The 27,822-nt window shown below is 25.6% G+C and overlaps 6 protein-coding genes across 7 annotated transcripts; all 6 read left to right on the top strand.

Annotated features, from left to right (window-relative positions):
* The first annotated feature begins 3,953 nt into the window (after positions 1–3,953).
* LOC145743635 (kelch-like protein 25) lies at positions 3,954–7,307 on the top strand. Its single transcript, XM_082561643.1, has 12 exons — positions 3,954–4,073; positions 4,166–4,289; positions 4,427–4,580; positions 4,638–4,855; positions 4,959–5,108; positions 5,240–5,318; positions 5,553–5,644; positions 5,855–6,038; positions 6,284–6,427; positions 6,617–6,775; positions 6,947–7,097; positions 7,166–7,307. Exons 1-12 carry the CDS (start codon positions 4,012–4,014, stop codon positions 7,278–7,280), a joined length of 1,632 nt encoding a protein of 543 aa, XP_082417769.1. The 5' UTR covers positions 3,954–4,011; the 3' UTR covers positions 7,281–7,307.
* Positions 7,308–7,452: 145 nt separating this feature from the next.
* On the top strand, positions 7,453–8,978 carry LOC145743644 (kelch-like protein 6). Its single transcript, XM_082561654.1, has 6 exons — positions 7,453–7,589; positions 7,837–7,938; positions 8,041–8,164; positions 8,320–8,473; positions 8,531–8,748; positions 8,852–8,978. Exons 2-5 carry the CDS (start codon positions 7,877–7,879, stop codon positions 8,659–8,661), a joined length of 471 nt encoding a protein of 156 aa, XP_082417780.1. The 5' UTR covers positions 7,453–7,589; positions 7,837–7,876; the 3' UTR covers positions 8,662–8,748; positions 8,852–8,978.
* Positions 8,979–11,138: 2,160 nt separating this feature from the next.
* Positions 11,139–27,804, top strand: LOC145743630 (kelch-like protein 12). The gene is made up of 12 exons (XM_082561634.1): positions 11,139–11,712; positions 11,823–11,946; positions 15,934–16,087; positions 16,144–16,361; positions 16,445–16,594; positions 16,818–16,890; positions 17,137–17,228; positions 17,488–17,668; positions 18,047–18,190; positions 18,372–18,530; positions 18,686–18,980; positions 27,352–27,804. The coding sequence occupies exons 1-12, from the start codon at positions 11,651–11,653 to the stop codon at positions 27,464–27,466; spliced, it is 1,767 nt and encodes a 588-aa protein (XP_082417760.1). The 5' UTR covers positions 11,139–11,650; the 3' UTR covers positions 27,467–27,804.
* LOC145743641 (uncharacterized) lies at positions 13,547–15,252 on the top strand. Its single transcript, XM_082561652.1, has 5 exons — positions 13,547–13,687; positions 13,931–14,079; positions 14,276–14,437; positions 14,613–14,772; positions 14,840–15,252. Exons 2-5 carry the CDS (start codon positions 14,037–14,039, stop codon positions 14,955–14,957), a joined length of 483 nt encoding a protein of 160 aa, XP_082417778.1. The 5' UTR covers positions 13,547–13,687; positions 13,931–14,036; the 3' UTR covers positions 14,958–15,252.
* On the top strand, positions 19,730–21,262 carry LOC145743645 (kelch-like protein 12). Of its 2 annotated transcripts, none has more exons than XM_082561655.1 (4): positions 19,730–19,958; positions 20,072–20,195; positions 20,311–21,013; positions 21,153–21,262. In XM_082561655.1, the coding sequence occupies exons 1-3, from the start codon at positions 19,897–19,899 to the stop codon at positions 20,470–20,472; spliced, it is 348 nt and encodes a 115-aa protein (XP_082417781.1). In that variant the 5' UTR covers positions 19,730–19,896; the 3' UTR covers positions 20,473–21,013; positions 21,153–21,262. The 2 variants fall into 2 exon arrangements, with proteins under 2 accessions (XP_082417781.1, XP_082417782.1); XM_082561656.1 differs by having other exon boundaries at positions 19,895–19,958; positions 20,078–20,195.
* On the top strand, positions 24,155–25,871 carry LOC145744022 (kelch-like protein 12). Its single transcript, XM_082562114.1, has 7 exons — positions 24,155–24,251; positions 24,362–24,485; positions 24,600–24,753; positions 24,811–25,028; positions 25,133–25,282; positions 25,469–25,547; positions 25,771–25,871. Exons 1-7 carry the CDS (start codon positions 24,190–24,192, stop codon positions 25,869–25,871), a joined length of 888 nt encoding a protein of 295 aa, XP_082418240.1. The 5' UTR covers positions 24,155–24,189.
* Positions 27,805–27,822: the final 18 nt, after the last annotated feature.

Raw genomic sequence — 27,822 nt, 5'->3', positions numbered from 1 at the left:
TAGAGTAACATCAGTTACCCCAACCCAGTCTCGAGTTGACTTTAGCAGTTTGGAATATTATAGATTATAATTGCCTGATAATTATGATGCTGATTAAGTGCTGGCTCAGCAAGAGTTCATATTGTTTATAGCGCATTACTCAAGGGCGCTGCAACATGAGGGCAGTGATATTATTAGGGTTGTTTTAAATTACATTGTTACTTATATTTTAATTTTTCTGACTCAAAAATAACAACTTATTTTTAATGATTTAGTTTATTGTTAATTTGTTTAAAAATGGTGCGAAGTCAAGAATTTAACAGTGGTCATACTGATAAAATATTTGAAGAGTTAAACAGGTTTGTTAACTACAACTAGTTTTAATCAATGTAGAATTTAAAATTGTTAAAAAAACAATCAAAACCGAAAAATAAGTTGCTTAAAGATAATTTATTGTTTTTTTATGTCAGGGATAGAAAAAGAAGACAAAGTTTATTGTGATGTCATAATCAATGATGGAAAGAAGGAGCATTCTGCTCACAAAAACATTCTTGGATTTTTCTGTGTTTTCTTTGGAACAATGTTCACAACTGAGGTAAAATAAAACAATTTAAAAACTTTCAATGACAAATAGTTTATATAGTAAGGTAGTCAAATGTGTTTTATTACAAAATAGTTTTATCAGAAATTTTAGTGTCTTTATAATAAATAATTTTTTAAACAAATATATTAGTTAAGTCAACCTGATTTATGTTTTACAGATGAGAGAGAAATACAATCCCATTGTAAAGATTCAAGGAATAAGCTCGGAAATTATGGAACTTATTTTAGATTATGCCTACACTGCAAAAATCCTGATAACTGAAGAAAATGTCTTTGAGATTATGGAAGCAGCAGATTATCTACAGATTAACAGTAAGATTGATATTTTTATAGTTTTAACCTTAAAATTACAACGTATTATATTTTTAGAACTTTGCAAGTTTTGTGGAGGATTTCTGCAGACCATTCTTGATGTTGAGAATTGTTTAACCATGCTGGCTTATTCTCAAAGATACAACCTTGAAAATTTAAAGCATTTAACCCAAAATTTGATATCTGAAAATTTCGAAAAACTTACGTCCAATCAAGGATTTTTAAAACTTTGTTTAGAGGATTTGCTTTTCATTTTAAAACTGAAAGAAAAAAGGGTAACTAAATAATATATTCTAAATTTATATTAACATAGTTTAAAGTTTTCTTTTTTTATCCCTAAAAACTTGAATATTTTCAGGTTTCATCTGAGCAGATAGTTTACAATGCGATAATGAATTGGATAAAACATGACAGCAATGAACGACAGAAACATGTTAACCAATTGTTTCAATCTCTTGATCTTCTTAAATTTAAAAGAGAATTTCTACAACAAGTTGTAATGGAAGAGGTCAGTTCAGTCATAAATACTTTATTGCAAGGTTATTTTATGAGCCTGTTTACTCGACAAATAAAAAGTGCGAAAAAAAAGGAATGTAAAATAAGTGCATACAAAGATTTAAAATGTGTTAATGTAACTGATTTATAATTTATTTTAACATGCTTATGTGAAAAGAATTTATGTTAATATTAAAATAACTTATGTTAATATTAAAATATATATATTTAATTGATAAATACTAGTTTGTAGGATTTAATAATGGAATCTTTGGAATGTAATCAACTACTTTTATCTACTTTGGTAAATTTTGTACCACCAGAAGATAGAGGTAAATTCTGTTAAATGCTTTTCTAGAAAGACTTTATTGTTTTAATACCTATAGGTTATCTATGTATACATATAGGTTTTTTAAATAATTTTTTAATTCAATTAGATCTATTTTAAAATAGGTACCAATGTGAAGTAAAAAATTGTTGCTGTTTTATTTTCTAGTTTAAATAGATATTAAATAATGTTGTAGTTGTAATTCCAACAAAGTTAATTATAATGGGAGGATTGGATAATAAGAAAGGTGTTGTTTTGTTTGACTCTGTTACGAAAAAATGGACTCAAATGCCAGTATGTTGGTTTTAAATTTCTTTTTTATTTATTTATTTTTTTTAAATTTGCCTTTTTCCAACAATTTTTTGCAATAAAAGGTATTTAAGTTTAAAAAAGATTAATATTCAACTATTTAGTTAATTATGGTATCTTTTTTAGTATGCTTTGCTGGGTTAATTTTATGCTTAATAAATTACATTTTTTCTGTAACCTGAAATACATTAAGTTATGTTAACTATTTGCAGACTTTAAATGAAGAAAGAGATGGTGCTTCATCTGCTGTTGTTAACAAACAAGTTTTCATCATGGGAGGGGAGGATAAATCCTCTGTTGGGAGTTTAAAGTTAGATGAAGTAGATCCACTATGGAAAGTTGAACATCCGATGAATCAAGCTCGATGGAATGCATCCTCAGCTGTTTTAAATGGTTAAGTTACTATATATAGTATTTAACAGTATGCTTTTTACATCATTTAAAGTGTGTAGTGTGACTAAGTGCAGAATTTAAACTTTGCTTTAAAAGATTTCAATTATTCTAGATTGTATTTACACAACTGGAGGCCAAGATGAAAAGAATTTAATTTTATCAAGTGGTGAATTTTTAATTTTAAGGACACATGGAAGCGGGGACATTCCTGACATGATTGTTCCACGATATCAACATGTACTACTTGCTGCAAAAGGTAAACAAATGTACAACTTTCTAATGTTGTATTTGTTTGTTTTTCATTCTACCCTTTTAATTTTTTAATGCTTTAATTTAAGCAATATAAGTAAAAGATTAAATTTATTTTATTTAGATAAATTATATGCAATTGGAGGAATAAATAAAAAGGATGAAATTTTAAGCTCTTCAGAATGTTTTGATTTTCATGAACGAAAATGGTCTCTTATTTCTCCGATGAAATGGGGTGTACATAGCCATTCTGCTGTTGTGTTGAATGATTACATATATGTTACTGTTAGGTTTAAATTTAAAAATTTAATTAGCAGAAAAAAAAATTCTGAACATTTACAACTATAAATTTAATATAAAAAACATGTTTTTTTATTAAAGTGTTTTGTAGTTTAAAACTTTACATCAAATGAATACATATAAATAAAATCAAAATTTTTTATAGAAAAATTGTTTTATTAAGGTGGAAACCAGTTTGTCATTGGTGTAGTTTCATCGGTGATTATGTATAATATTTTGACTGATTCTTGGTCATGGGTTGCTCCCATGAACGAGACTCGATATGGTCACTGTGCCTCAGTTGTAAATGGCAAGATTTGTGTTGTGGGGGGCAGAAATAAGAAGTAAGTTAAAAGTTTATTACTACAGTTTATTTAACTTATGTTTATTTTTTATTATTTAGGTGTGATACGGTAAATTCCATTGAAGTATTTGATCCTGTAAAAAAGTGGAAAATTGTTTCTAAAACAAATAGAAAAATTTACCAAGCTACAGTGGTTGTTGTTTAATATTCATGGTTTTGTTTTTGATGTCGTAGCTTGTTAATTATTGTTTTTTTTAAATCACTTATTTTTGTTAAAAGTTGTTTGATTAAAGCACTTTTTTAAAGTTTTAATCGGTTTATTTGCTTTTTGATTTAAAAAAAATGCTTTTAATATCAATTTTTTAATGTTTTTGAAAAAATTAAAAACTTTGTCATTTAAAAATTTTTTTAGTTTAGATGTATTATTTTATTTTAAATTTAGTTTGTAGGTAATAGTAAAAAAGGTTAGCTTCAAGTTTTTGTTTTCTAAGTGATTTAAATTTAATTTTTTATTGTAAGTAATTTAAACCATTTGTTTTTTTAAAAAACGATCTTTGGTTTAATTGTACATTTTGCTTATGGTAAACGATATTTTTATGTTTTTAAGTATACATCTATTGTTTTTATAAGTTCAAGCGTGCAAGGTTTTTACTTTTTTTATTTAAATATTAATCATATTCTAATCACTTTAGTTTTAACCATAATAATTGTGTTTCAAGGTTTTAAGTTTGTTTTTAATGTTGTTTAAAATTGTTTAAAAATGGTTCGAAGTCAAGAATTTAACAGTGGTCATACTGATAAAATATTTGAAGATTTAAACAGGTTTGTTAATTGAAAATCAGTTTTAATTGATGTAGTATGTAATATTGTTTATAATATGTTTCTTAAAGATAATGAGTTGTTTTTTATGTCAGGGATAGAAAAGGAGACAAAGATTATTGTGATGTCATAATCAATGATGGAACAAAGAAGCATTCTGCTCACAAAAACATTCTCGGATTTTTTTGTGTTTTTTTTGGAACAATGTTTACAACTGAGGTAAAATAAAACATTTTTAAAACTTTTAATGACGAAAAGTTTATACAGTAAAGTAGTCAAATGTGTTTTATTTACAAAGTATAAATAAGTTTCAAGCAAATATATAAGTTTAGTCAACTTGATTTATGTTTTTACAGATGAGAGAGAAATACAATCCCATTGTAAAGATTCAAGGAATAAGCTCGGAAATTATGGAACTTATTTTAGATTATGCCTACACTGCAAAAATCCTGATAACTGAAGAAAATGTCTTTGAGATTATGGAAGCAGCGGATTATCTACAAATTAACAGTAAGATTGATAATATTATAGTTTTAACCTTAAAATTACAACGTATTATATATTTAGAACTTCGCAAGTTTTGTGGAGGATTTCTGCAAACCATTGTTGATGTTGAGAATTGTTTAACCATGCTGGCTTATTCTCAAAGATACAACCTTGAAAACTTAAAGCAAGGAGCCCAGAAAATGATTGCTAAGAATTTTGAAAAAGTTGCATCAAAGCAAGAATTTATCAAACTTTGTTTTGAAGATGTGATTTCTATTCTAAAATTAAAAGAAAAAAAGGCAAGAAATATATTTTTTTAGTTTTTAAAGTAAATAAAGTTCTGCAATAACGTTAACAAATTAAATTTTATATTTTAAATCTTTAAATAAATACCAACTTCAGGTTTCATCTGAGAAGATTATTTACAATGCGATGATGAATTGGATAAAACATGACAGCAATGAACGACAGAAACATGTCAACCAATTGTTTCAATCTCTTGATCTTGTTAAATTAGGCAGAGAATTTCTACAACAAGTTGTTATGAAAGAGGTCAGTTCAGTTATTAATATTGTATTGCAACTGACAGTACTCTATGTGTGTCGTGGAGTCGACCTTTCACATTGAGGATGAAGTTATTTTACAAAAAATAAAAATAACATTTTGTACAAACTTTTTTGCAGGATTTGATAATGAAATCTTTGGAGTGTTCTCATTTAATTATCTCTGCTTTGATTAGTTTTGCCCCACCAGAAAAAAAAGGTCAACTAATATTTATTTATAAAATTTTAGTTAAATTTTTTGAGGATGAATGAATAATATTAAACCTAACTTTATAAGATTTGTAATTTTAATTTTAATTATATGTACCATAAACTAGAAAAAAAATTTGTTTTAGTTAAAAGGTAAACCAAACTGTTTAATTATTCTACCTAAATGTATTATTTTTTTTTTTCATTTTTCTTAAATAACATTTTTTTAACATTTAAATTGCAGATCTAGCAAAGTTACTTATTATGGGAGGGGTTAATTATGAAAAGGAAGCTATTTTGTTTAACACTGTTACCAAACAATGGACTCCAATGCCAGTATGTTAGTTTTAAATATATTGGATTGTATTTTAGTTAAGGAGTCTAAATTTTTTATAATTTTTTGTGCTAACAGTTGTTGTTTTAAACAGGGGGATTAGTTTAAGTTGTAAATATTTAATAAAATTGCTAATTTTTTTTTCTTAAATAAAGAATAAAAATATTTTTTTTAATCTATTTAATGTTAACTTATACAAATTGTATTTGTAGAAATTAAATAAAGAAAGGTATGGAGCTTCATCTGCTGTTGTCAACAAACAAGTTTTCATTATGGGAGGGTTCGATAGTAAAACCTTTGTTGAGAGTTTAAGGTTAGATGAAGTAGATCCACAATGGAAAGTTGAAAGTCCAATGAAACAAGCTCAGTGTTATGCATCATCAGCTGTCATAAATGGTTGGTTTATAAACTTTTGCACTTTTAAGAAAAAGAAATAAAACTTGTATTTTGAAATTTATTTAGTTTTAAAGTGGTATAGATTTTATTTACACAATTTCAGTCTAGAATAAATATAATATTTTTAAGGTAAAAATAATAAATATACTTAAAAACTAATTAATTGCGTTTTTAATTAAAACTTCTTTGGTTTTGTAAGGTTTTGTTTTGTAAAGTATTTTAAATCTTAGTAATTATTGTTCTAGTTTGTATTTACACAACTGGAGGCCGAGATGAAAATGGTATTACTTTATCAAGTGGGGAATTCTTGGATGTGAGGACAAATAAAAGAGGAAATATTCCTGACATGATTGTTTCACGAAGACTACATGTATTGCTTGCTGTAAAAGGTAGGCAAGTAGAAAACCTTATGTGAACAAATTTCAATGTTTTTTCGACTGCAAAAATTTATATCAACAATCAAAAAAAAGATGTCAAAAGATTTAGTTAGATATTTAATTTAATCAATTTACTTAAGATTTAAAGAAACAGTGTTTGTAAATAAATTAATTGGTAAAGAGTTTAATTTATTTGTATAGATAAGTTATTTGTAGTCGGTGGATATAATGATAAAGATGAAAGTTTAAGTTCATCAGAATGTTTTGATTTTGATGCAAAGTGGTCACTTATTTCCCCAATGAATTATGGTATAAGTGGTCATGCAGCTGTAGTTTTGGATGATCACATATTTGTTACTGGTGAGTCGAAGTTTTTTTTTAAATTTAATTTTTTGTTATAGTTTAATTATGTTTTCTTAAAATTACTTTTTTTAACAGACTCAATTATCAAATTTAACAGAAACAAGCTATTTAATACTATTTTTAGAATATTTATCTAAATCAAATTAAAATTTGTTATATTTAATTAAGGTGGATACCGAAATGGTTCAGTTTCATCAGTGATCAAATACAACATTATTACTGATACATGGTCAGAAGTTGCACCAATGAACAAGGCTCGATGTCGTCACTGTGCCTCAGTTGTAGATGGCAAGATTTATGTTGTTGGGGGCATAGATGGGTAAGTTAAACTAAATATTTAGTTTGTAATAATTTATTAAACTCTGGTTTATTGTTTTATTATTTAAGGGGATATCCAGTTAATTCCATTGAAGTATTTGATCCCACAAACAACAAATGGACAATCATTGCTGAAACAATAAGGGAAATATATAATGCAACAATGGTCGTTGTTTATTATTAAAACAATTGTAATTGTGATCTCATAACGGTTAATTTTAAATTTTAATACGATTAGCAACTTCATTTCAAATATTTTTGTTGCTGTTTTAAAACATTATTTTAAATTTATACTTGGATCACATGTGTTGTCCGGCTTTAGACGAAACAATGTGCCGTTTACCATAGGAGAGAATCCGTAATCCGTGGGTGATAATTCTCTTGCACCGTGATCCAGACAGAAGATTTTAGGAGAGTTGTAGTGTAATTATGTGTTGTCCAGAACCCGACAAAATACGTGATCCAATAATTTTTATTTTAATTATTTAAACTGGTATAAACTTGTTTAATATGTTATTTGATATCTGTATATAATTTTATAAAAAAAAAATTTGATTTTAGTTCAAAATTGATAACAAACGTTTATAATTTCTAAATATTTTTGAATTTATTCCTTAAAGTTTTATTAAGTTGTGTCATGTGTTTTTAAATTTATGGCTATTATATTAAATGTGTAATGCAATTTATATTTAATGTAATTCTAATCACTGTAGTTTTACTAATAACAATTTTATTTCAAGGTCTTAAGTTTGTTGTTAATGTTGTTTAAACTTGTTTGAAATGGTGCGAAGTCAACAATTTAAGGGTGACCACATTAATGAAATATTTGAAGAGTTAAAAAGGTTTGTTATTGATAATATTATATTTTTGTATTTACATTTTTTTAAATAAAACCGGAGTTATTTTTTAAAATTTTTTTTTAAATTTCTGTATATGTATTTTAGGGATAGAAAAGGAAACAAAGATTATTGTGATGTCATAATCAATGATGGAGTGAAGGCGTATTCTGCTCACAAAAACATTCTTGGATTTTTCTGTGTTTTCTTTGGAACAATGTTTACAACTGAGGTAAAATAAAACATTTTTAAAACTTTTAATGACAAATAGTTTATACAGTTAGGTAGTCAAATATTAATAATAGTTTTATCAAAAATCATAGTGTCTTTATAATAAATAATTTTCAAGCAAATAAATAAGTTTTATAAGAAATCATATTTTTACAGATGAAAGAGAAATACAATCTCATTGTAAAGATCAAAGGAATAAGCTCGGAAATTATGGAACTTATTTTAGATTATGCCTACACTGCAAAAATCCTGATAACCGAAGAAAATGTCTTCGAGATTATTGAAGCAGCAGATTATCTACAAATTAACAGTAAGATTGATAATATTATAGTTTTAACCTTAAAATTACAACATCTTATATATTTAGAACTTCGCAAGTTTTGTGGAAAATTTCTGCAAACCATTGTTGATGTTGAGAATTGTTTAACCATGCTGGCTTATTCTCAAAGATACAACCTTGAAAACTTAAAGCAAGGAGCCCAGAAAATGATTGCTTAGAATTTTGAAAAGGTTGCATCAAAGCAAGAATTTATTAAACTTTGTTTCGAGGATTTACTTTCTATTTTGAAACTAAAAGAAAAAAAGGCATGAAATATATTTTTTTAGTTTTTTAAGTAAATAAAGTTCTGCAGTAAATTTAACAAATCATTTTTATATTTTAAATCTTAAATAAATCTACCAACTTCAGGTTTCATCTGAAAGAGTAATTTACAATGCGATGATGAATTGGATAAAACATGACAGCAATGAACGACAAAAACATGTCAACCAATTGTTTCAATCTCTTGATCTTTCTAAATTAGGCAGAGAATTTCTACAACAAGTTGTAATGAAAGAGGTCAGTTTAGTTAAAAATATTTTATTAAAAGATTTAAAATGTTAATAATAAAAAAACACTTGGTACAAACTTGTTTGCAGGATTTGATAATGAAATCTTTGGAATGTAATCAAATGCTTATTTCTGCTTTGGTTAATTTTGCCCCACCAGAAAAAAAAGGTCAACTAATATTTATTTATAAAACTTTAGTTAAATTTTTTTGTGGATGAATGAATAATATTAAACCTAACTTTATAAGATTTATGATTTTAATTTTAATTATATGTACCATAAACTAGAAAAATTTGTTTTAGTTAAAAGGTAAACCAAATTGTTTAATTATTCTACCTAAATGTATTTTTTTATTTCATTTTTCTTAAATAACATTTTTTTAACATTTAAATTGCAGATCCAGCAAAGTTACTTATTATGGGAGGGAATAGTTATAAAAAGGAAGCTATTTTGTTTAACACTGTTACAAAACAATGGACTCCAATGCCAGTAAGTTAGTTTTAAATATATTGGATTGTATTTTAGTTAAAGAGTCTAAATGTTTTATAATTTCTTGTGCTAACAGTTGTTGTTTTAAACAGGGGGATTAGTTTAAATTGTAAATATTTAATAAAATTTCTAATATTTTTTTTTTAAATTAAGTAAAAGTGTATTTTTTAGCTATTTAATGTGAACTCAAATAAAGTATAATTGTAGGAATTAAATGAAGAAAGGCGGGGAGCTTCATTTGCTGTTGTCAACAAACACGTTTTCATCATGGGAGGATATAAGATATCCTCTGTTGAGAGTTTAAAGTTAGATGAAGTAGATCCACAATGGAAAGTTGAAAGTCCAATGAAACAAGCTCGGTGGTTTGCATCATCAGCTGTCATAAATGGTTGGTTTATAAACTTTTTCATATTTAAAAGAAATGAGTTAAACTTGTATTTTTAAAATTTATTTAGTTTTAAAGTGGTATAGATTTTATTAACACAATTTAGGGTCTACAATAAATATTATATTTTAAGGTAAAAATAATAAATATACTTAAAAACTAATTAATGATTTTTTTAATTAAAACTTTTTTCAGTTTTTTAAGGGTTTTGTTTTGTAGAGTAATTTAAATCTTAGTAATTATTGTTCTAGATTGTATTTACACAACTGGAGGCCAGGATGAAAATAATCAATTTTTATCAAGTGGGGAATTCTTGGATGTGAGGACAAATAGAAGAGAAAATATTCCTGACATGATTGTTCCACGTAAAGATCATGTATTACTTGCTGTAAAAGGTAAACATACAAAATTTCATGTAAATTATTTCAATGTTTTTTCGACTGCAAAAATTTATGTTAACGATCAATAAAAAGATGTCAAACGATTTAATTAAATATTTAATTTTAATTAATTTGGTTTAGATTTAAAAAAACAGTGCGGTAAACAAATTTTACAATAAAAACAGTAAAGACTCTACATATTTATGTTCAGGTAAATTATTTGCAATCGGGGGATATAGTAATAAAGATGAAGGTTTAAGTTCATCAGAATGTTTTGATTTTGATAAACAAAAGTGGTCTCCTATTTTTTCAATGAAATGTAGTGTAAATGATCATGCAGCTGTAGTTTTAGATGATCACATACTAGTTACTGGTAAGTCAAACTTTTTTAAAGTAAATTTTTTTTGTAATCATCTTTAACTTAAAATTTATTTTTTAACAGAAACAATTTTTAAATTTAATAGAAATAAAAATAAAATTATTACTTATTGAAATTTTTGTATCTAAATCAAATAAAAATTTGAAAAACTTTAAACATATTTTTTCTAGGTGGATGTCGAGATGGCATTGGTGCAGTTTCATCAGTGATCAAATACAACATTATTACTGATACATGGTCAGAAGTTGCACCACTGAACAAGGCTCGACGTGGTCACTGTGCCTCAGTTGTAGATGGCAAGATTTATGTTGTTGGGGGCGAGGATGAAGAGTAAGTTAAACTAAATATTTAGTTTGTAATAATTTATTAAACTCTGGTTTATTGTTTTATTATTTAGGGGTTATCCAGTTAATTCCATTGAAGTATTTGATCCCACGAACAACAAGTGGACAATCATTGCCGAAACAAGAAGGAATGTATATTATGCAACAATGGTTGTTGTTTAATGCCAATATTTATATTTGTGATGTCATAATGGATAATTTATTATTTTAATGCTTTTTTTAACCACATAACAAGTACATTTTAAGAATATTTTTGTGGTTGTTTTAAAACAATATTTAAAATTTATGCATTTAAAAAATATTCAAAATTTTTTAATAGATTATTTAAACTATTAAAAACCTGTAAAATATATAACCTGATATCTGTAGATAATTTTATTGATTTTTTTATTTTGTATAATTTTATATAACTGTTTAATTTTAGTTTAAAATTGACCACCAATGGTTATAATTTCTTAGTATTTTTTTCTAATTGATTTTTTTTAAATATTATTTGCATTGAATTTATGTTTTTAAATTAGGACTATTTTATAAATTAAATGAGTCATCTTTTTCATTCATTAACATAATTTAATTTCTAATGTATTTATATTTTGCATCTCTAACCACTGTAGTTTTACTAACCATAATTTTGTTTTAAGGTTTTAGGTTTGTTGTTAATGTTGTATAAATTTGTTGAAAATGGTTCGAAGTCAGGAATTTAACAGTGGTCATACTGATAAAATATTTGAAGAGTTAAACAGGTTTGTTAACTACAACTAATTTTAATTAATGTAGAATTTAAAATTGTTAAAAAAACAACAAAAATCGAAAAATAAGTTGCTTAAAGATAATTTATTGTTTTTTATGTCAGGGATAGAAAAGAAGACAAAGTTTATTGTGATGTCATAATCAATGATGGAAAGAAGGAGCATTCTGCTCACAAAAACATTCTTGGATTTTTTTGTGTTTTCTTTGGTACAATGTTTACAACTGAGGTATAATACAACATTTTAAAAACTTCTAATGATAGTTAACTAATATAACATGATAATTAAATGTGTTTTATTTACAAAGTCGTTTTTTTAGAAATTATAGTGTCTTTATAATAAATAATTTTCAAGCAAATATAAGAGTTTAGTCAACTTGATTTTTGTTTTTACAGATGAGAGAGAAATACAATCCCATTGTAAAGATCCAAGGAATAAGCTCGGAAATTATGGAACTGATTTTAGATTATGCCTACACTGCAAAAATCCTGATAACCGAAGAAAATGTCTTTGAGATTATGGAAGCTGCAGATTATCTACAAATTAACAGTAAGATTGATATTATAGTTTTAACCTTAAAATTACAACGTTTTATATATTTAGAACTTCGCAAGTTTTGTGGAGGATTTCTGCAAACCATTGTTGATGTTGAGAATTGTTTAACCATGCTGGCTTATTCTCAAAGATACAACCTTAAAAACTTAAAGCAAGGAGCCAAGAAAATGATTGCTGAGAATTTTGAAAAAGTGGCATCAAAGCAAGAATTTATCAAACTTTGTTTTAAGGATTTACTTTCTATTCTGAAACTGAAAGAAAAAAAGGCAAGAAAATTATTTTTTGGTAGTTTTTAAAATAACAAAGTTCAGTTACAAACCTAGCAAATTGATTTTTATATTTAAAATCCTTAATAATATGCACAACTACAGGTTTCATCTGAGCAGATAGTTTACAATGCGATGATGAATTGGATAAAACATGACAGCAATGAACGACAGAAACAAGTCAACCAATTGTTTCAATCTCTTGATCTTTCTAAATTAAGCAGAGAATTTCTACAACAAGTTGTTATGAAAGAGGTCAGTTTAGTTATAAATATTGTATTGCAACTGACAGTACTCTATGTGTGTCTTGAAGTCGACTTTTCACATTGAGGATAAAGTTATTTCACAAAAAATAAAAACAACATTTTGTACAAACTTGTTTGTAGGATTTAATAATGAAATCTTTGGAATGTAATCAAATTCTTATCTCTGCTTTGGTTAATTTAGTTTCACCAAAAGAAAATGCTAAAGGTTGGTAATTATTAAAATAAGTTCAACTTAGCTTTATTTATGCGCAATAATGAAATTAAAAATTGTCCTTGTTCTATGGACAGAGGCAAATTTTGTATAACAGTTTTTTTGATGTTGATATAAAGAGTAAAAATAGTTTTAATTAATTTTAAACTAGACAAATTGTTGGTTCAATTTTAATATAATTTAATTTATATATATATCTTATATATCCTATAGACATAAATTTTATGTTTATCTTTGGTTGATTATATAGATTTTGTAGCTTCAACGAAGTTACTTATTATGGGAGGAATTAAAAAGGAAACTATTTTGTTTAACACTGTTACAAAACAATGGACTCTAATGCCAGTAAGTTAGTTTTGAATATATTTAAATTATATTTATTTGTTTTTGTTATCAAAAACTTATTAATAAATTTGAAGAATGTAACAGGGTCATAGTTGAAAAAATATAATAAACTTTTGTGTTGTTTGAATTTGTAATATATTTAAAGGAATTAAATGAAGAAAGGTTTGGAGCTTCATCTGCTGTTGTCAACAAACAAGTTTTTATCATAGGAGGGTATAGGAAATCCTCTGTGGAGAGTTTAAAGTTAGATGAAGTAGATCCTCAATGGAAAGTTGAAAGTCCAATGCAACAAGATCGGATAGGTGCATCATCAGCTGCTATAAATGGTTGGTTTATGAACTTTTCCACTTTTGAGAAAAAGAATTAAAACTTGTATTTTGAAATTTATTTAGTTTTAAAGTAGTATATATTTTATTCACACAATTTAGGGTCTACAATAAATATTATATTTTAAGGTAAAAAAAAATAATCTTAAAAACTAAATAATGTTTTTTTTAATTAAAACTTTTTCAGTTTTTTAAGGGTTTTGTTTTGTAAAGTAATTTAAATTTTAGTAATTATTGTTCTAGATTGTATTGTATTTACACAACTGGAGGCCAGGATGAAAATAATCAAATTTTATCAAGTGGGGAATTCTTGGATGTGAGGACAAATAAAAGAAGAAATATTCCTGACATGATTGTTCCACGAAGTAATCATGCATTACTTGCTGTAAAAGGTAAACATACAAAATTTCATGTAAATTATTTTAATGTTTTTTCGACTGCAAAAATTTAAATTAACGATCAATAAAAAGATGTCAAACGATTTAATTAGATATTTAATTTTAATAAGTTTGGTTTACATTTAAAAAAACAGTGCGGTAAACAAATTATACAATAAAAACGATAAAGACTCTAAATATTTTTGTTCAGGTAAATTATTTGCAATCGGGGGATGGAATGGTAAAAATAGAAGTTTAAGTTCATCAGAATGTTTTGATTTTGATGAACAAAAATGGTCTCTTATTTCTCCAATGAAATATGGTGTATGTGATCATGCAGCTGTAGTTTTAGATGATCACATGTTTGTTACTGGTGAGTCAAATTTTTTTAAAGTAATTTTTTTTGTAATTGTCTTTAACTTAAAATTTATTTTTTAACAGAAACAATCATTAAACTTAATGAAAATAAAAATAAAATTATTACTTTTTGAAATTTTTTTATCCAAATCAAATTAAAATTTGAAAAATTTTAAACATATTTTTTTTAGGTGGACGTCAAGATGGCATTTGGGCAGTTTCATCAGTGATCAAATACAACATTATTACTGATACATGGTCTAATGCTAAATCAATGAACAAGGATCGATATGGTCACTGTGCCTCAGTTGTAGATGGCAAGATTTATGTTGTTGGGGGCATGAATAAAAAGTAAGTTAAACTAAATATTTAGTTTGTAATAATTTATTAAACTCTGGTTTATTGTTTTATTATTTAGGTTGTTTAGTGATGATCCAGTTTATTCCATTGAAGTTTTTAATCCCACGAACAACAAATGGACAATCATTGCTGAAACAGAAAGGGGAATATTTAGTGCAACAATGGTTGTTGTTTAATACCAATATTAATATTTGTGATGTCATAATGGATAATTTATTATTTTATTACTATTTTTAACCACATAACAAGTACATTTTAAAAATATTTTTGTGTTTATTTTAAAACAATATTTAAAATTTATGCATTTAAAAAATATTCAAAATTTTTAATAGATTATTTAAACTATTAAAAACCTGTAAAATATATAACCTGATATCTGTAGATAATTTTATTGATTTTTTTATTTTGTATAATTTTATAAAACTGTTTAATTTTAGTTTAAAATTGACCACCAATGGTTATAATCTCTTAGTATTTTTTTTTCTAATTGATTTTTTTTAAATATTATTTGCATTGAATTTATGTTTTTAAATTAGGACTATTTTATAAATTAAATGTGTCATCTTTTTTTTTCATCAACATAATTTAATTTCTAATGTATTTATTTTTTGCATCTCTAACCACTGTAGTTTTACTAACCATAATTTTGTTTTAAGGTTTTAGGTTTGTTGTTAATGTTGTTTAAACTTGTTTAAAAATGGTTCGAAGTCAAGAATTTAACAGTGGCCATACTGATAAAATATTTGAAGATTTAAACAGGTTTGTTAATTGAAAATCAGTTTTAATCAATGTAGAATGTAAAATTGTTTAAAAAATTGTTTATAATATGTTTTTTAAAGATAATAAGTTGTTTTTTATGTCAGGGATAGAAAAGAAGACAAAGATTATTGTGATGTCATAATCAATGATGGAACAAAGAAGCATTCTGCTCATAAAAACATTCTCGGATTTTTTTGTGTTTTTTTTGGAACAATGTTTACAACTGAGGTAAATAAAAACAATTTAAAAACTTTTAATGGCAAATAGTTTATACAGTAAAGTAGTCAAATGTGTTTTATTACAAAATAGTTTTATTAGAAATCATAGTGTTTTTCTAATAAATAAGTTTCAAGCAAATATATAAGTTTAGTCAACCTGATTTATATTTTACAGATGAGAGAGAAATTCAATCCCATTGTAAAGATCCAAGGAATAAGCTCGGAAATTATGGAACTTATTTTAGATTATGCCTACACTGCAAAAATCCTGATAACCGAAGAAAATGTCTTTGAGATTATGGAAGCAGCAGATTATCTACAAATTAACAGTAAGATTGATATTACTATATTTTTACCTTAAATTTACAACGTATTATATATTTAGAACTTCGCAAGTTTTGTGGAGAATTTCTGCAAACCATTGTTGATGTTGAGAATTGTTTAACCATGCTAGCTTATTCTCAAAGATACAACCTTAAAAACTTAAAGAAAGGGGCCCAAAAATTGATCACTGAAAATTTTGAAAAACTCACGACCAATCAAGAATTTTTAAAACTTTGTTTTGAGGATTTGCTTTTCATTTTAAAACTGAAAGAAAAAAAGGTAACTAAATAATATATTCTAAATTTATATTAACATAGTTTAAAGTTTACTTTTTTTAGCCCTAAAAACTTGAATATTTTCAGGTCTCATCTGAGAAGTTCATTTATAATGCGATGATAAATTGGATAAAACATGACAGCAATGAACGACAGAAACATGTCAACCAATTGTTTCAATCCCTTGATCTTCCTAAATTAGGTAGAGAATTTCTACAACAAGTTGTTATGAAAGAGGTCAGTTAAAATATTAATATTTGTGAAAAACTTTATTAGGTTTAAAAACAGTTCTTAGCTATAGTCAATTAAATATCACATAGTAGCATAAACATTTATTTATTACCTAATAATTTTTTGAAAATTACTAAATACTCATCTGGTAAAAATTGACTAATAAGTTTGTTATCTTCTTGAAACTTTTTATTTTAAAATAACTTTATTATAAAAATTATGTTTTTAGGAATTGATAATGAGTTCTTTAGAATGTAATCATTTAATAATTTCTTCTTTATTGATTCAACTACAAGAAAAGGGTAGGGGTTAAGCTACTGTTCTTTTTTTATTATTTTAACTTTTTCCACAGTTTTGATATTTTCTGGCAATTGTTAAAACTATAACTCTACTTGAATCTTTTTAACTAAACAATAAACTGGAATAAATACAAAAGACTTATGCGGAATGTTTTAGTACTTCATCATAAAAATGCAAAGACGAAAACTTGTAAATTAATAAATGTGTTTTAATAAATAGATTAATAAAATTTAATGTTGCTACTTTAGTGCCAACTAAGTTACTTATAATGGGAGAAGAAAACAATAAAAAAGATGTGGTTTTGTTTGACTCTGTTACGAAAAAATGGACTGAAATGCCAGTGAGTAGGTTTTGAACACCTTAATTACATACGGATTGACTTTGATGTGCATTTTAATGTTTATCAGACTTACATTACATGTTTTAGGTTTAAGTAATTAAATAACAAATTTTGTTAAATAATTCTATGCTTTACTTAATACATTTTTGTGTTTTTATGTTCTATGTACGAAAAATGTTTAAAAAGTAATAGTATTTCATTATTTTTTGAAATGTTGTGATTTGTTTATTAAATTAATATTATATTTCTAACTTTCAAGACATTAAATGAGGAAAGGATTGAAGCTTCATCTGCTGTTGTCAACAACCAAATTTTTATTATGGGAGGAGATGGGATATTCTCAGTTGAAAGTTTAAGGCTAGATGATGTAGATCCTCAATGGAAAATGCAACCAAGAATGCAACAAGCTCGAAGTGGTTCATCATCCACCTTTTTAAATGGTCGGTCTAAAGCTTATGTAAATGGCATTACATATTTATAGTCATGGTACAGAGTTCAACAACATGTAAAATAAGTGTTAAAACATTTAAAAAAAGCATTTATTTAAAAATAAGGGTCACTCAAAATTAGGAAAATTTTAAGCTTTTGTTAAAAGATTTAGTTGTTATATTTTTTTTTGTTATTTATACATAAACAATGTTTGTTGTTTTTCTTCAAGTCATATGGAAAATATATTTTAGTATTTTCAAATGTAACACACAATGTTGCCTAGGATTTTGTAAATTATTAAATTAGGCTGTTTATAGAGGTGTTATTTAAACAATGACATTACAAAAAATAACATATAGCTATTTAAAATTCAAATTTATTTGTTGTAGATTGTATTTACACAACCGGAGGTCAAGATGAAAAGAATGTAATTTTATCAAGTGGAGAATTTTTGGATTTGAGCACAAATAAAAGAGGAAATATTCCTGACATGATTGTTCCACGATATAACCATGCTTTACTTGCTGCAAAAAGTGCACAATTTCAACTTATTAAAACTACATTAAATTATTAATAATATCATGCATGCCTTTATTTATGTTTTATGTTAATTTATTATTTATTTTGTTTACTTTGTACAACTTAATTTTTTTGTATTAACATTATTTTAGACCAAAGTTAACAAAAAAATCAGTTAAAATTTGTTTTGTTCAGGTAAATTGTTTGCAATTGGGGGACGTAATAAAAATAAAAGTTTAAATTCGTCAGAATGTTTTGATTTTAATAAACAAGAGTGGTCTTTGATTTCTCCAATGAAACATGGTGTAGATGGCCATTCTGCTGTAGTTTTGAATGATTACATTATTGTTGCGGGTAAATATAACTTGTTTTAATTTACAAATTTTAGTGTTTATATATTTAAAAATATGTTTATTTTGCATTTAATAAAATAAATTTAAATTATATCATTAATGGCACAATAATATTGCGGATTTTATTTTTTATAATATGTTTTATAATGTGTTCAGGTGGTAGTAATCCTGCTGTAAATAATGATTCCAATGCTGGTTCTGATGTTGAATCTGATATAGAATCTAATTTTGGTTCTGATGTTGAATCTGATATAGGTTCTATAGCTGGTTCTGATTGTGATTCTAATGATGGTTATGATGATGTTGTTGATAATACAGTTTTATCAGCGATCAAATACAACATTATTAATGATACATGGTCAGAAGTTGCACCAATGAACAAGGCTAGAGATGGTCACTGTGCCTCAGTTGTAGATGGCAAGATTTATGTGGTGGGAGGCTGGGATGAAAAGTAAGTGAAACACAACATCTAGCTTTAAACAGAAAAACTTGTCATAATTTATATTCGATAAGGTTATCTGAAATAAGTTTATTGTTTTTTTTATTTAGGTTTAATCCAGTTAACTCCATCGAAGTATTTGATCCCACGAACAACGAGTGGACAATCATTGCTGAAACAGAAAAAGAGATAGCTTGTGCAACCATGGTAGTTGTTTAATAATAATCAATTTTTGTAATGTTATTGCCTTTTAATTGTTTCTATTTATATTTTTAAATTATATCTGTAATTATTTTGCAAAATATTTATTTAATTATTTGTTAATTTATTTGCTAAATGAAAATTTTTATTTTTCTCCTAAAAAATGGATAGCTGGGTAAGTAGCAGTAAATCATTAAATAAGAAATGTTAAAAAACTTGTTGCATTGATTTTATAACTTTGTGCATGACTTCTTTTTTGTGCCTTACTGCTTTTTTTTGTGCCTGAAAACATTTATTTTTTTGTACTTTACTGCTTGTATTTTATTATATTTAATTTTGTAGACTAAAATTTAAGTTTAGATATGTTTTTTTTTGACCCACTGTGGTTTAAAAGAAAGTCTAAGTTTTAAATTGAAATTATTCATGTTTTTAACCTAACCAAAATAACTTGTTTTTTTTTGGTTGTATTAACCTTAATTCAGGTAAAATGTATTACAATCTTCTCAGATATATGTATTGTGACCGTACAAAGTTTCTGTAACTAAGTACTTCAAATTAATATTTTTTAATTACTATTATTTTTTTAAATTGCTATGTAATATATTTCTTTAAGTTATTTGTTTTCATTAAAAATATAAGGTTTTCTCTAATTACTATAGTTTTACTAATCACAATTTTGTTTCAAGGTTTTAGGTTTGTTGTTAATGTTATATAAATTTGTTTAAAAATGGTTCGAAGTCAACAATTTGAGGGTGACCACTTTAATGAAATATTTGAAGAGTTAAACAGGTTTGTTATTGGTATTATTATCTTTTTTTTTATTTTTATTTCTTTAAATAGAATAAAGGTATTTTTTGATTAATTTTTAAAATTTATAACTATAAATTGTAATTTTTTTTTAGAGATAGAAAAGGAAACAAAGATTATTGTGATGTAACAATCAATGATGGAACAAAGAAGCATTCTGCTCACAAAAACATTCTTGGATTTTTCTGTGTTTTTTTTGGAACAATGTTTACAACTGAGGTATAATAAAACATTTTAGGAAACTTTAACTTAAAATACTTCATGTATTAAGGTTAATGAATGTGTAACTTTTACAAAAATAAAATAAGTTTTATAAGAAATCATGTTTTTACAGATGCGAGAGAAATACAATCCCATTGTAAAGATCCAAGGAATAAGCTCGGAAATTATGGAACTTATTTTAGATTATGCCTACACTGCAAAAATCCTGATAACTAGGGATGGGCCAATCGAATCCGAGTCCGAGTACTCGGCCCGAGTATTAAGCATATTTTAATACTCGTGCTCGTCGAGCATTTTTTAGTACTCGGACGCCGAGTAATAATTTGTCATTTAAGATCGTATACGATTTACTAAACATAAAAAACACGAGGTTTGCCTTTTTCTAATAATTTATAATCTACTCTCAATTATATTACGTTATTTAAGCAACAATTGCGCAACTAATACACTTTTTACTACACTTTTTTTACTAAATTTTACGCTTAATAAATTTGAGACTTAAACATTTTCGTTTGGACTTAAAATGATATTGCTATCAGCGCCAAGTAGTTTTGCCAACGTTAAACACTTTATAATCCATAAATACGTGTTTTTTGGCAAATTTTGCAGTTTTAAAATTATGCGGGAAAGATTCTCGTGAACAGTTATATACGTTTAAATGACGTCATAACCGAGTACTCGGACTCGGCCGAGTATCGTGACAAAATACTCGGGCTCGTCGAATCCGAGTAATTTGGATTTCAGCCCATCCCTACTGATAACTGAAGACAATGTCTTCAAGATTATGGAAGCAGCAGATTATCTACAAATTAACAGTAAGATTGATATTTTTATAGTTTTAACCTTAAAATTACAGGGTACTATATATTTAGAACTTCGCAAGTTTTGTGGAAAATTTCTGCAAACCATTGTTGATGTTGAGAATTGTTTAATCATGCTGGCTTATTCTCAAAGATACAACCTTGAAAACTTAAAGCAAGGAGCCCAGAAAATAATTGCTGATAATTTTGAAAAAGTTGCATCAAAGCAAGAATTCATCAAACTTTGTTGCGAGGATTTGATTTCTATTCTAAAACTAAAAGAAAAAAAGGCAAGAAATATATTTTTTTAGTTTTTAAAGTAAATAAAGTTCTGTTGTAAACTTAACAAATTAAATTTTATATATTAAATATTTAAATACTTACCAACTTTAGGTTTCATCAGAAAAGGTCATTTACAATGCGATGATGAATTGGATAAAACATGACAGCAATGAACGACAGAAACATGTCAACCAATTGTTTCAATCTCTTGATCTTCTTAAATTAGGCAGAGAATTTCTACAACAAGTTGTTATGAAAGAGGTCAGTTCAGTTATAAATATTTTATTAAAAGATTTTAAACTGTTTATATTAAAATAACACTTGGTGCAAACTTGTTTGCAGGATTTGATAATGAAATCTATGGAATGTTCTCATTTACTTATTTCTGCTTTGGTTAATTTTGCCCCACTAGAAAAAAAAGGTCAACTAATATTTATTTATAAAACTTTAGTTAAATTTTTTGTGGATGAATGAATAATATTAAACCTAACTTTATAAAATTTGTGATTTATTTTTAATTATATGTATCATAAACTAGAAAAAAATTTTGTTTTAGTTAAAATGTAAACCAAACTGTTTAATTATTCTACCTAAATGTATTATTTTCTTTTTCATTTTTCTTAAATAACATTTTTTTAACATTGAAATTGCAGATCCAGCAAAGTTACTTATTATGGGAGGGAATAGTTATAAAAAGGAAGCTATTTTGTTTGACACTGTTACAAAACAATGGACTCCAATGCCAGTATGTTAGTTTTAAATATATTGGATTGTATTTTAATTAAAGAGTCGAAATGTTTTATAATTTCTTGTGCTAACAGTTGTTGTTTTAAACAGGGGGATTAGTTTAAATTGTAAATATTTAATAAAATTGCTAATATTTTTTTTTAAATTAAGTAAAAGTATAATTTTTTAAGCTATTTAATGTGAACTCAAATAAAGTATAATTGTAGGAATTAAATGAAAATAGGCGCGGAGCTTCATCTGCTGTTGTCAACAAACAAGTTTTCATAATGGGAGGGTGGAAGAAATATTCTGTTGAGAGTTTAAAGTTAGATGAAGTAGATCCACAATGGAAAGTTGAAAGTCCAATGAAACAAGCTCGGTGGTTTGCATCATCAGCTGTCATAAATGGTTGGTTTATAAACTTTTGCATTTTTAAGAAAAAGAAATAAAACTTGTATTTTGAAATTTATTTAGTTTTAAAGTGGTATAGATTTTATTAACAAAATTTGAGTCTAGAATAAATATTATATTTTAAAGTGAAAAATAAAATGTACTTAAAAACGAAATTAATGATCTTTTTAACTAAAACATCTTTTAGTTTTTTAAGGGTTTTGTTTTGTGGAGTATTTTAAATCTTAGTAATTATTGTTCTAGATTGTATTTACACAACTGGAGGCCAGGATGAAAATGATCAATTTTTATCAAGTGGGGAACTCTTGGATGTGAGGACAAATAAAAGAGGAAATATTCCTGACATGATTGTTCCACATAAAGAACATGTATTACTTGCTGCAAAAGGTAAACATACAAAATTTCATGTAAATTATTTCAATGTTTTTTCGACTGCAAAAATTTAGATTAACAATCAATAAAAAGATGTCAAACGATTTAATTAAATATTTAATTTTAATTAATTTGGTTTAGATTTAAAAAAACGGTGCGGTAAACAAATTATACAATAAAAACGGTAAAGACTCTAAATATTTATGTTCAGGTAAATTATTTGCAATCGGGGGATATAACAATAAAGATGAAAGTTTAAATTCATCAGAATGTTTTGATTTTGATAAACAAAAGTGGTCTCTTATATCCCCAATGAAATATGATGTAATTTTCCATGCAGCTGTAGTTTTAGATGATCACATATTAGTTACTGGTGAGTCGAATTTCTAGTAAAATTAATTTTTTTTGTAATAGTCTTTAACTTAAAATTTATTTTTTAACACAAACAAATAATAATTTTAATGAAAATAAAAATAAAATTATTACTTATTGAAATTTTTTTACCTAAATCAAATTAAAATTTGAAAAATTTTTAACCTATGTTTTCTAGGTGGATGTCGAGATGACGTTGTTTCATCAGAGATCAAATACAACATTATTAGTGATACATGGTTAGAAGTTGCACCAATGAACAAAGCTCGATGTGGTCACTGTGCCTCAGTTGTAGATGGCAAGATTTATGTTATGGGGGGCTCGGGTAAAGGGTAAGTTAAATTAAATATTTAGTTTGTGATAATTTATTAAACTCTGGTTTATTGTTTTATTATTTAGGTGTCCAGTTAATTCCATTGAAGTATTTGATCCCACGAACAACAAGTGGACAATCATTGCTGAAACAAAAAGGAAAATATATTATGCAACAATGGTTGTTGTTTAATACCAATATTTATATTTGTGATGTCATAATGGATAATTTATTATTTCAATACTTTTTTTAACCACATAACAAGTACATTTTAAGAATATTTTTGTGGTTGTTTTAAAATATTATTTAAAATTTATACATTTAAAAAATATTCAAAATTTTTTAATAGATTATTTAAACTATTAGAAACCTGTAAAATATATAACCTGATATCTGTAGATAATTTTATTGATTTTGTTATTTTGTATAATTTTAAATAACTGTTTAATTTTAGTTTAAAATTGACCACCAATGGTTATAATCTCTTACTATTTTTTTTTTCTAATTGATTCTTTTAAAATATTATTTGCATTGAATTTATGTTTTTAAATTAGGACTATTTTATAAATTAAATGTGTCATCTTTTTCATTCATTAACATAATTTAATTTCTAATGTATTTATATTTTGCATCTCTAACCACTGTAGTTTTACTAACCATAATTTTGTTTTAAGGTTTTAGGTTTGTTGTTAATGTTGTATAAACTTGTTTAAAAATGGTTCGAAGTCAAGAATTTAACAGTGGTCATACTGATAAAATATTTGAAGAGTTAAACAGGTTTGTTAACTACAAATAGTTTTAATCAAAGTAGAATTTAAAATTGTTAAAAAAACAATCAAAACCGAAAAATAAGTTGCTTAAAAATAATTTATTGTTTTTCATGTCAGGGATAGAAAAGAAGACAAAGTTTATTGTGATGTCATAATCAATGATGGAGTGAAAGAACATTCTGCTCACAAAAACATTCTTGGATTTTTCTGTGTTTTCTTTGGAACAATGTTTACAACTGAGGTAAAATAAAACATTTTAGGAAATTTTTATTTAAATTAACTTATACAATAAGGTTATTAAATGTGTAACATTTACAAAAATAAATAAGTTTTATAAGAAATCATGTTTTTACAGATGAGAGAGAAATACAATCCCATTGTAAAGATTCAAGGAATAAGCTCGGAAATTATGGAACTTATTTTAGATTATGCCTACACTGCAAAAATCCTGATAACTGAAGAAAATGTCTTTGAGATTATGGAAGCAGCAGATTATCTACAGATTAACAGTAAGATTGATATTTTTATAGTTTTAACCTTAAAATAACAACGTATTGTATATTTAGAACTTCGCAAGTTTTGTGGAGAATTTCTGCAAACCATTGTTGATGTTGAGAATTGTTTAACCATGCTGGCTTATTCTCAACGATACAACCTAGAAAACTTAAAGCAAGGAGCCCAGAAAATGATTGCTGATAATTTTGAAAAGGTTGCATCAAAGCAAGAATTTATCAAACTTTGTTTCGAGGATTTACTTTCTATTTTGAAACTAAAAGAAAAAAAGGTAGGAAGAATTTTTTTCTGTCATTTTTAAAGTAAATAAAGTTTTACAATAACGTTAACAAATTAAATTTTAAGTTTTAAATCATTAAATATTATTCACTTCAGGTTTCATCTGAAAAAGTCATTTACAATGCGATGATAAATTGGATAAAACATGACAGCAATGAACGACAGAAACATGTCAACCAATTGTTTCAATCTCTTGATCTTCCTAAATTAGGCAGAGAATTTCTACAACAAGTTGTAATGAAAGAGGTCAGTTCAGTCATAAATATTTTATTAAAGATTTTAAACTTTTTAACTATTTTTTACCGCTTGAATGGGTAACTGGCATTACTCTATGTTTGGGTCATAAAGTCGACCTTTCACATTAAGGATAAAGATATTTTTAAAAAATTATCTAAAAAATGAAAATAACATTTTGTACAAACTTGTTTGTAGGATTTGATAATGAAATCTATGGAATGTTCTCATTTACTTATCTCTGCTTTGGTTAATTTTGCCCCACCAGAAAAAAAAGGTCAACTAATATTTATTTATCAAACTTTAGTTAAATATTTTTGTGGATGAATGAATAATATCTAACTTTATACGATTTGTGATTTATTTTTAATTATATGTACCATAAACTAGAAAAAAATTTGTTTTAGTTAAAAGGTAAACCAAACCGTTTAATTATTTTATGTAATGTATTATTATTTTTATTTCTCTTAAATAACATTTTTTTAACATTTAAATTGCAGATCCAGCAAAGTTACTTGTTATGGGAGGGGATAGTGATGGAAATGAAGCTATTTTGTTTAACACTGTTACCCAACAATGGACTTCAATGCCAGTATGTTAGTTTTAAATATATTGGATTGTATTCTAATTAAAGAGTCGAAATTTTTTATAATTTCTTGTGCTAACAGTTGTTGTTTTAAACAGGGGGATTAGTTTAAATTGTAAATATTTAATAAAATTGCTAATATTTTTTAATAGAAGTTTTAAAATATATTTGCAGAAATTAAATGAAGAAAGATGGGGAGCTTCATCTGCTGTTGTCAACAAACAAGTTTTCATCATGGGAGGGAGGTTTAAATCCACTATTGAGAGTTTAAGGTTAGATGAAGTAGATCCACAATGGAAAGTTGAACCTCCAATGAAACAAGATCGGTGGTTTGCATCATCAGCTGTCATAAATGGTTGGTTTATAAACTTTTGCACTTTTAAGAAAAAGAAATAAAACTTGTATTTTGAAATTTATTTAGTTTTAAAGTGGTATAGTTTGTATTTACACAATTTAGGGTCTAGAATAAATATTATATTTTAAGGTAAAAAAAATAAATATACTTAAAAACTAATTAATGGTCTTTTTAATTAAAACATTTTCAATTTTTTAAGGGTTTTTGTAGAGTATTTTAAATCTTGGTAATTATTGTTCTAGATTGTATTTACACAACTGGAGGCTTCGATGAAAATTATCAATTTTTATCAAGTGGGGAATTCTTGGATGTGAGGACAAATAAAAGAGGAAATATTCCTGACATGATTGTTCCACGTAGAGACCATGTATTACTTGCTGTAAAAGGTAAACATACAAAATTTCATGTAAATTATTTCAATGTTTTTTCGACTGCAAAAATTTAGATTAACAATCAATAAAAAGATGTCAAACGATTTAATTAAATATTCAATTTTAATTAATTTGGTTTAGATTTAAAAAAACGGTGCGGTAAACAAATTTTACAATAAAAACGGTAAAGACTCTAAATATTTATGTTCAGGTAAATTATTTGCAATCGGGGGATGGAATGGTAAAGATGGAAGTTTAAGTTCATCAGAATGTTTTGATTTTGATAAACAAAAGTGGTCTCTTATATCCCCAATGAAATATGATGTAAGTAATCATGCAGCTGTAGTTTTAGATGATCACATATTAGTTACTGGTGAGTCGAATTTCTAGTAAATTTAATTTTTTTTGTAATCGTCTTTAACTTAAAATTTATTTTTTAACACAAACAAATAATAATTTTAATGAAAATAAAAATAAAATTCCTACTTTTTGAAATTTTTTTTATCCAAATCAAATTAAAATTTGAAAAATTTTAAACCTATGTTTTCTAGGTGGACGTCGAGATGACGTTGTTTCATCAGTGATCAAATACAACATTATTAGTGATACATGGTCAGAAGTTGCACCAATGAACAAAGCTCGATGTGATCACTGTGCCTCAGTTGTAGAAGGCAAGATTTATGTTCTGGGGGCAAAGTATGGGTAAGTTAAACTAAATATTTAGTTTGTAATAATTTATTAAACTCTGGTTTATTGTTTTATTATTTAGGTGGTTTGGTGATCCAGTTAATTCCATTGAAGTATTTGATCCCACAAACAACAAATGGACAATCATTGCTGAAACAAAAAGGAAAATATTTAATGCAACAATGGTTGTTGTTTAATGCCAATATTATTATTTGTGATGTCATAAGGGTTAATTTATTATTTTAATACTTTTTTAACCACATAACAAGTACATTTTAATAATATTTTTGTGATTGTTTTAAAACAATATTTAAAATTTATGCATTTAAAAAATATTCAAAATTTTTTAATAGATTATTTAAACTATTAAAAACCTGTAAAATTTATAACCTGATATCTGTAGATAATTTTATTGATTTTTTTATTTTGTATAATTTTAAATAACTGTTTAATTTTAGTTTAAAATTTACCACCAATGGTTATAATCTCTTAGTATTTTTTAGTAATTGATTTTTTTTAAATATTATTTGCATTGAATTTATGTTTTTAAATT

Source organism: Corella eumyota, chromosome 2, assembly GCF_963082875.1.
Source record: "Corella eumyota chromosome 2, kaCorEumy4.1, whole genome shotgun sequence".
NCBI lineage: Eukaryota > Metazoa > Chordata > Ascidiacea > Phlebobranchia > Corellidae > Corella > Corella eumyota.
Note: the sequence above shows the minus strand (reverse complement) of the source record. Positions and strands in the feature narration are given on the sequence as shown.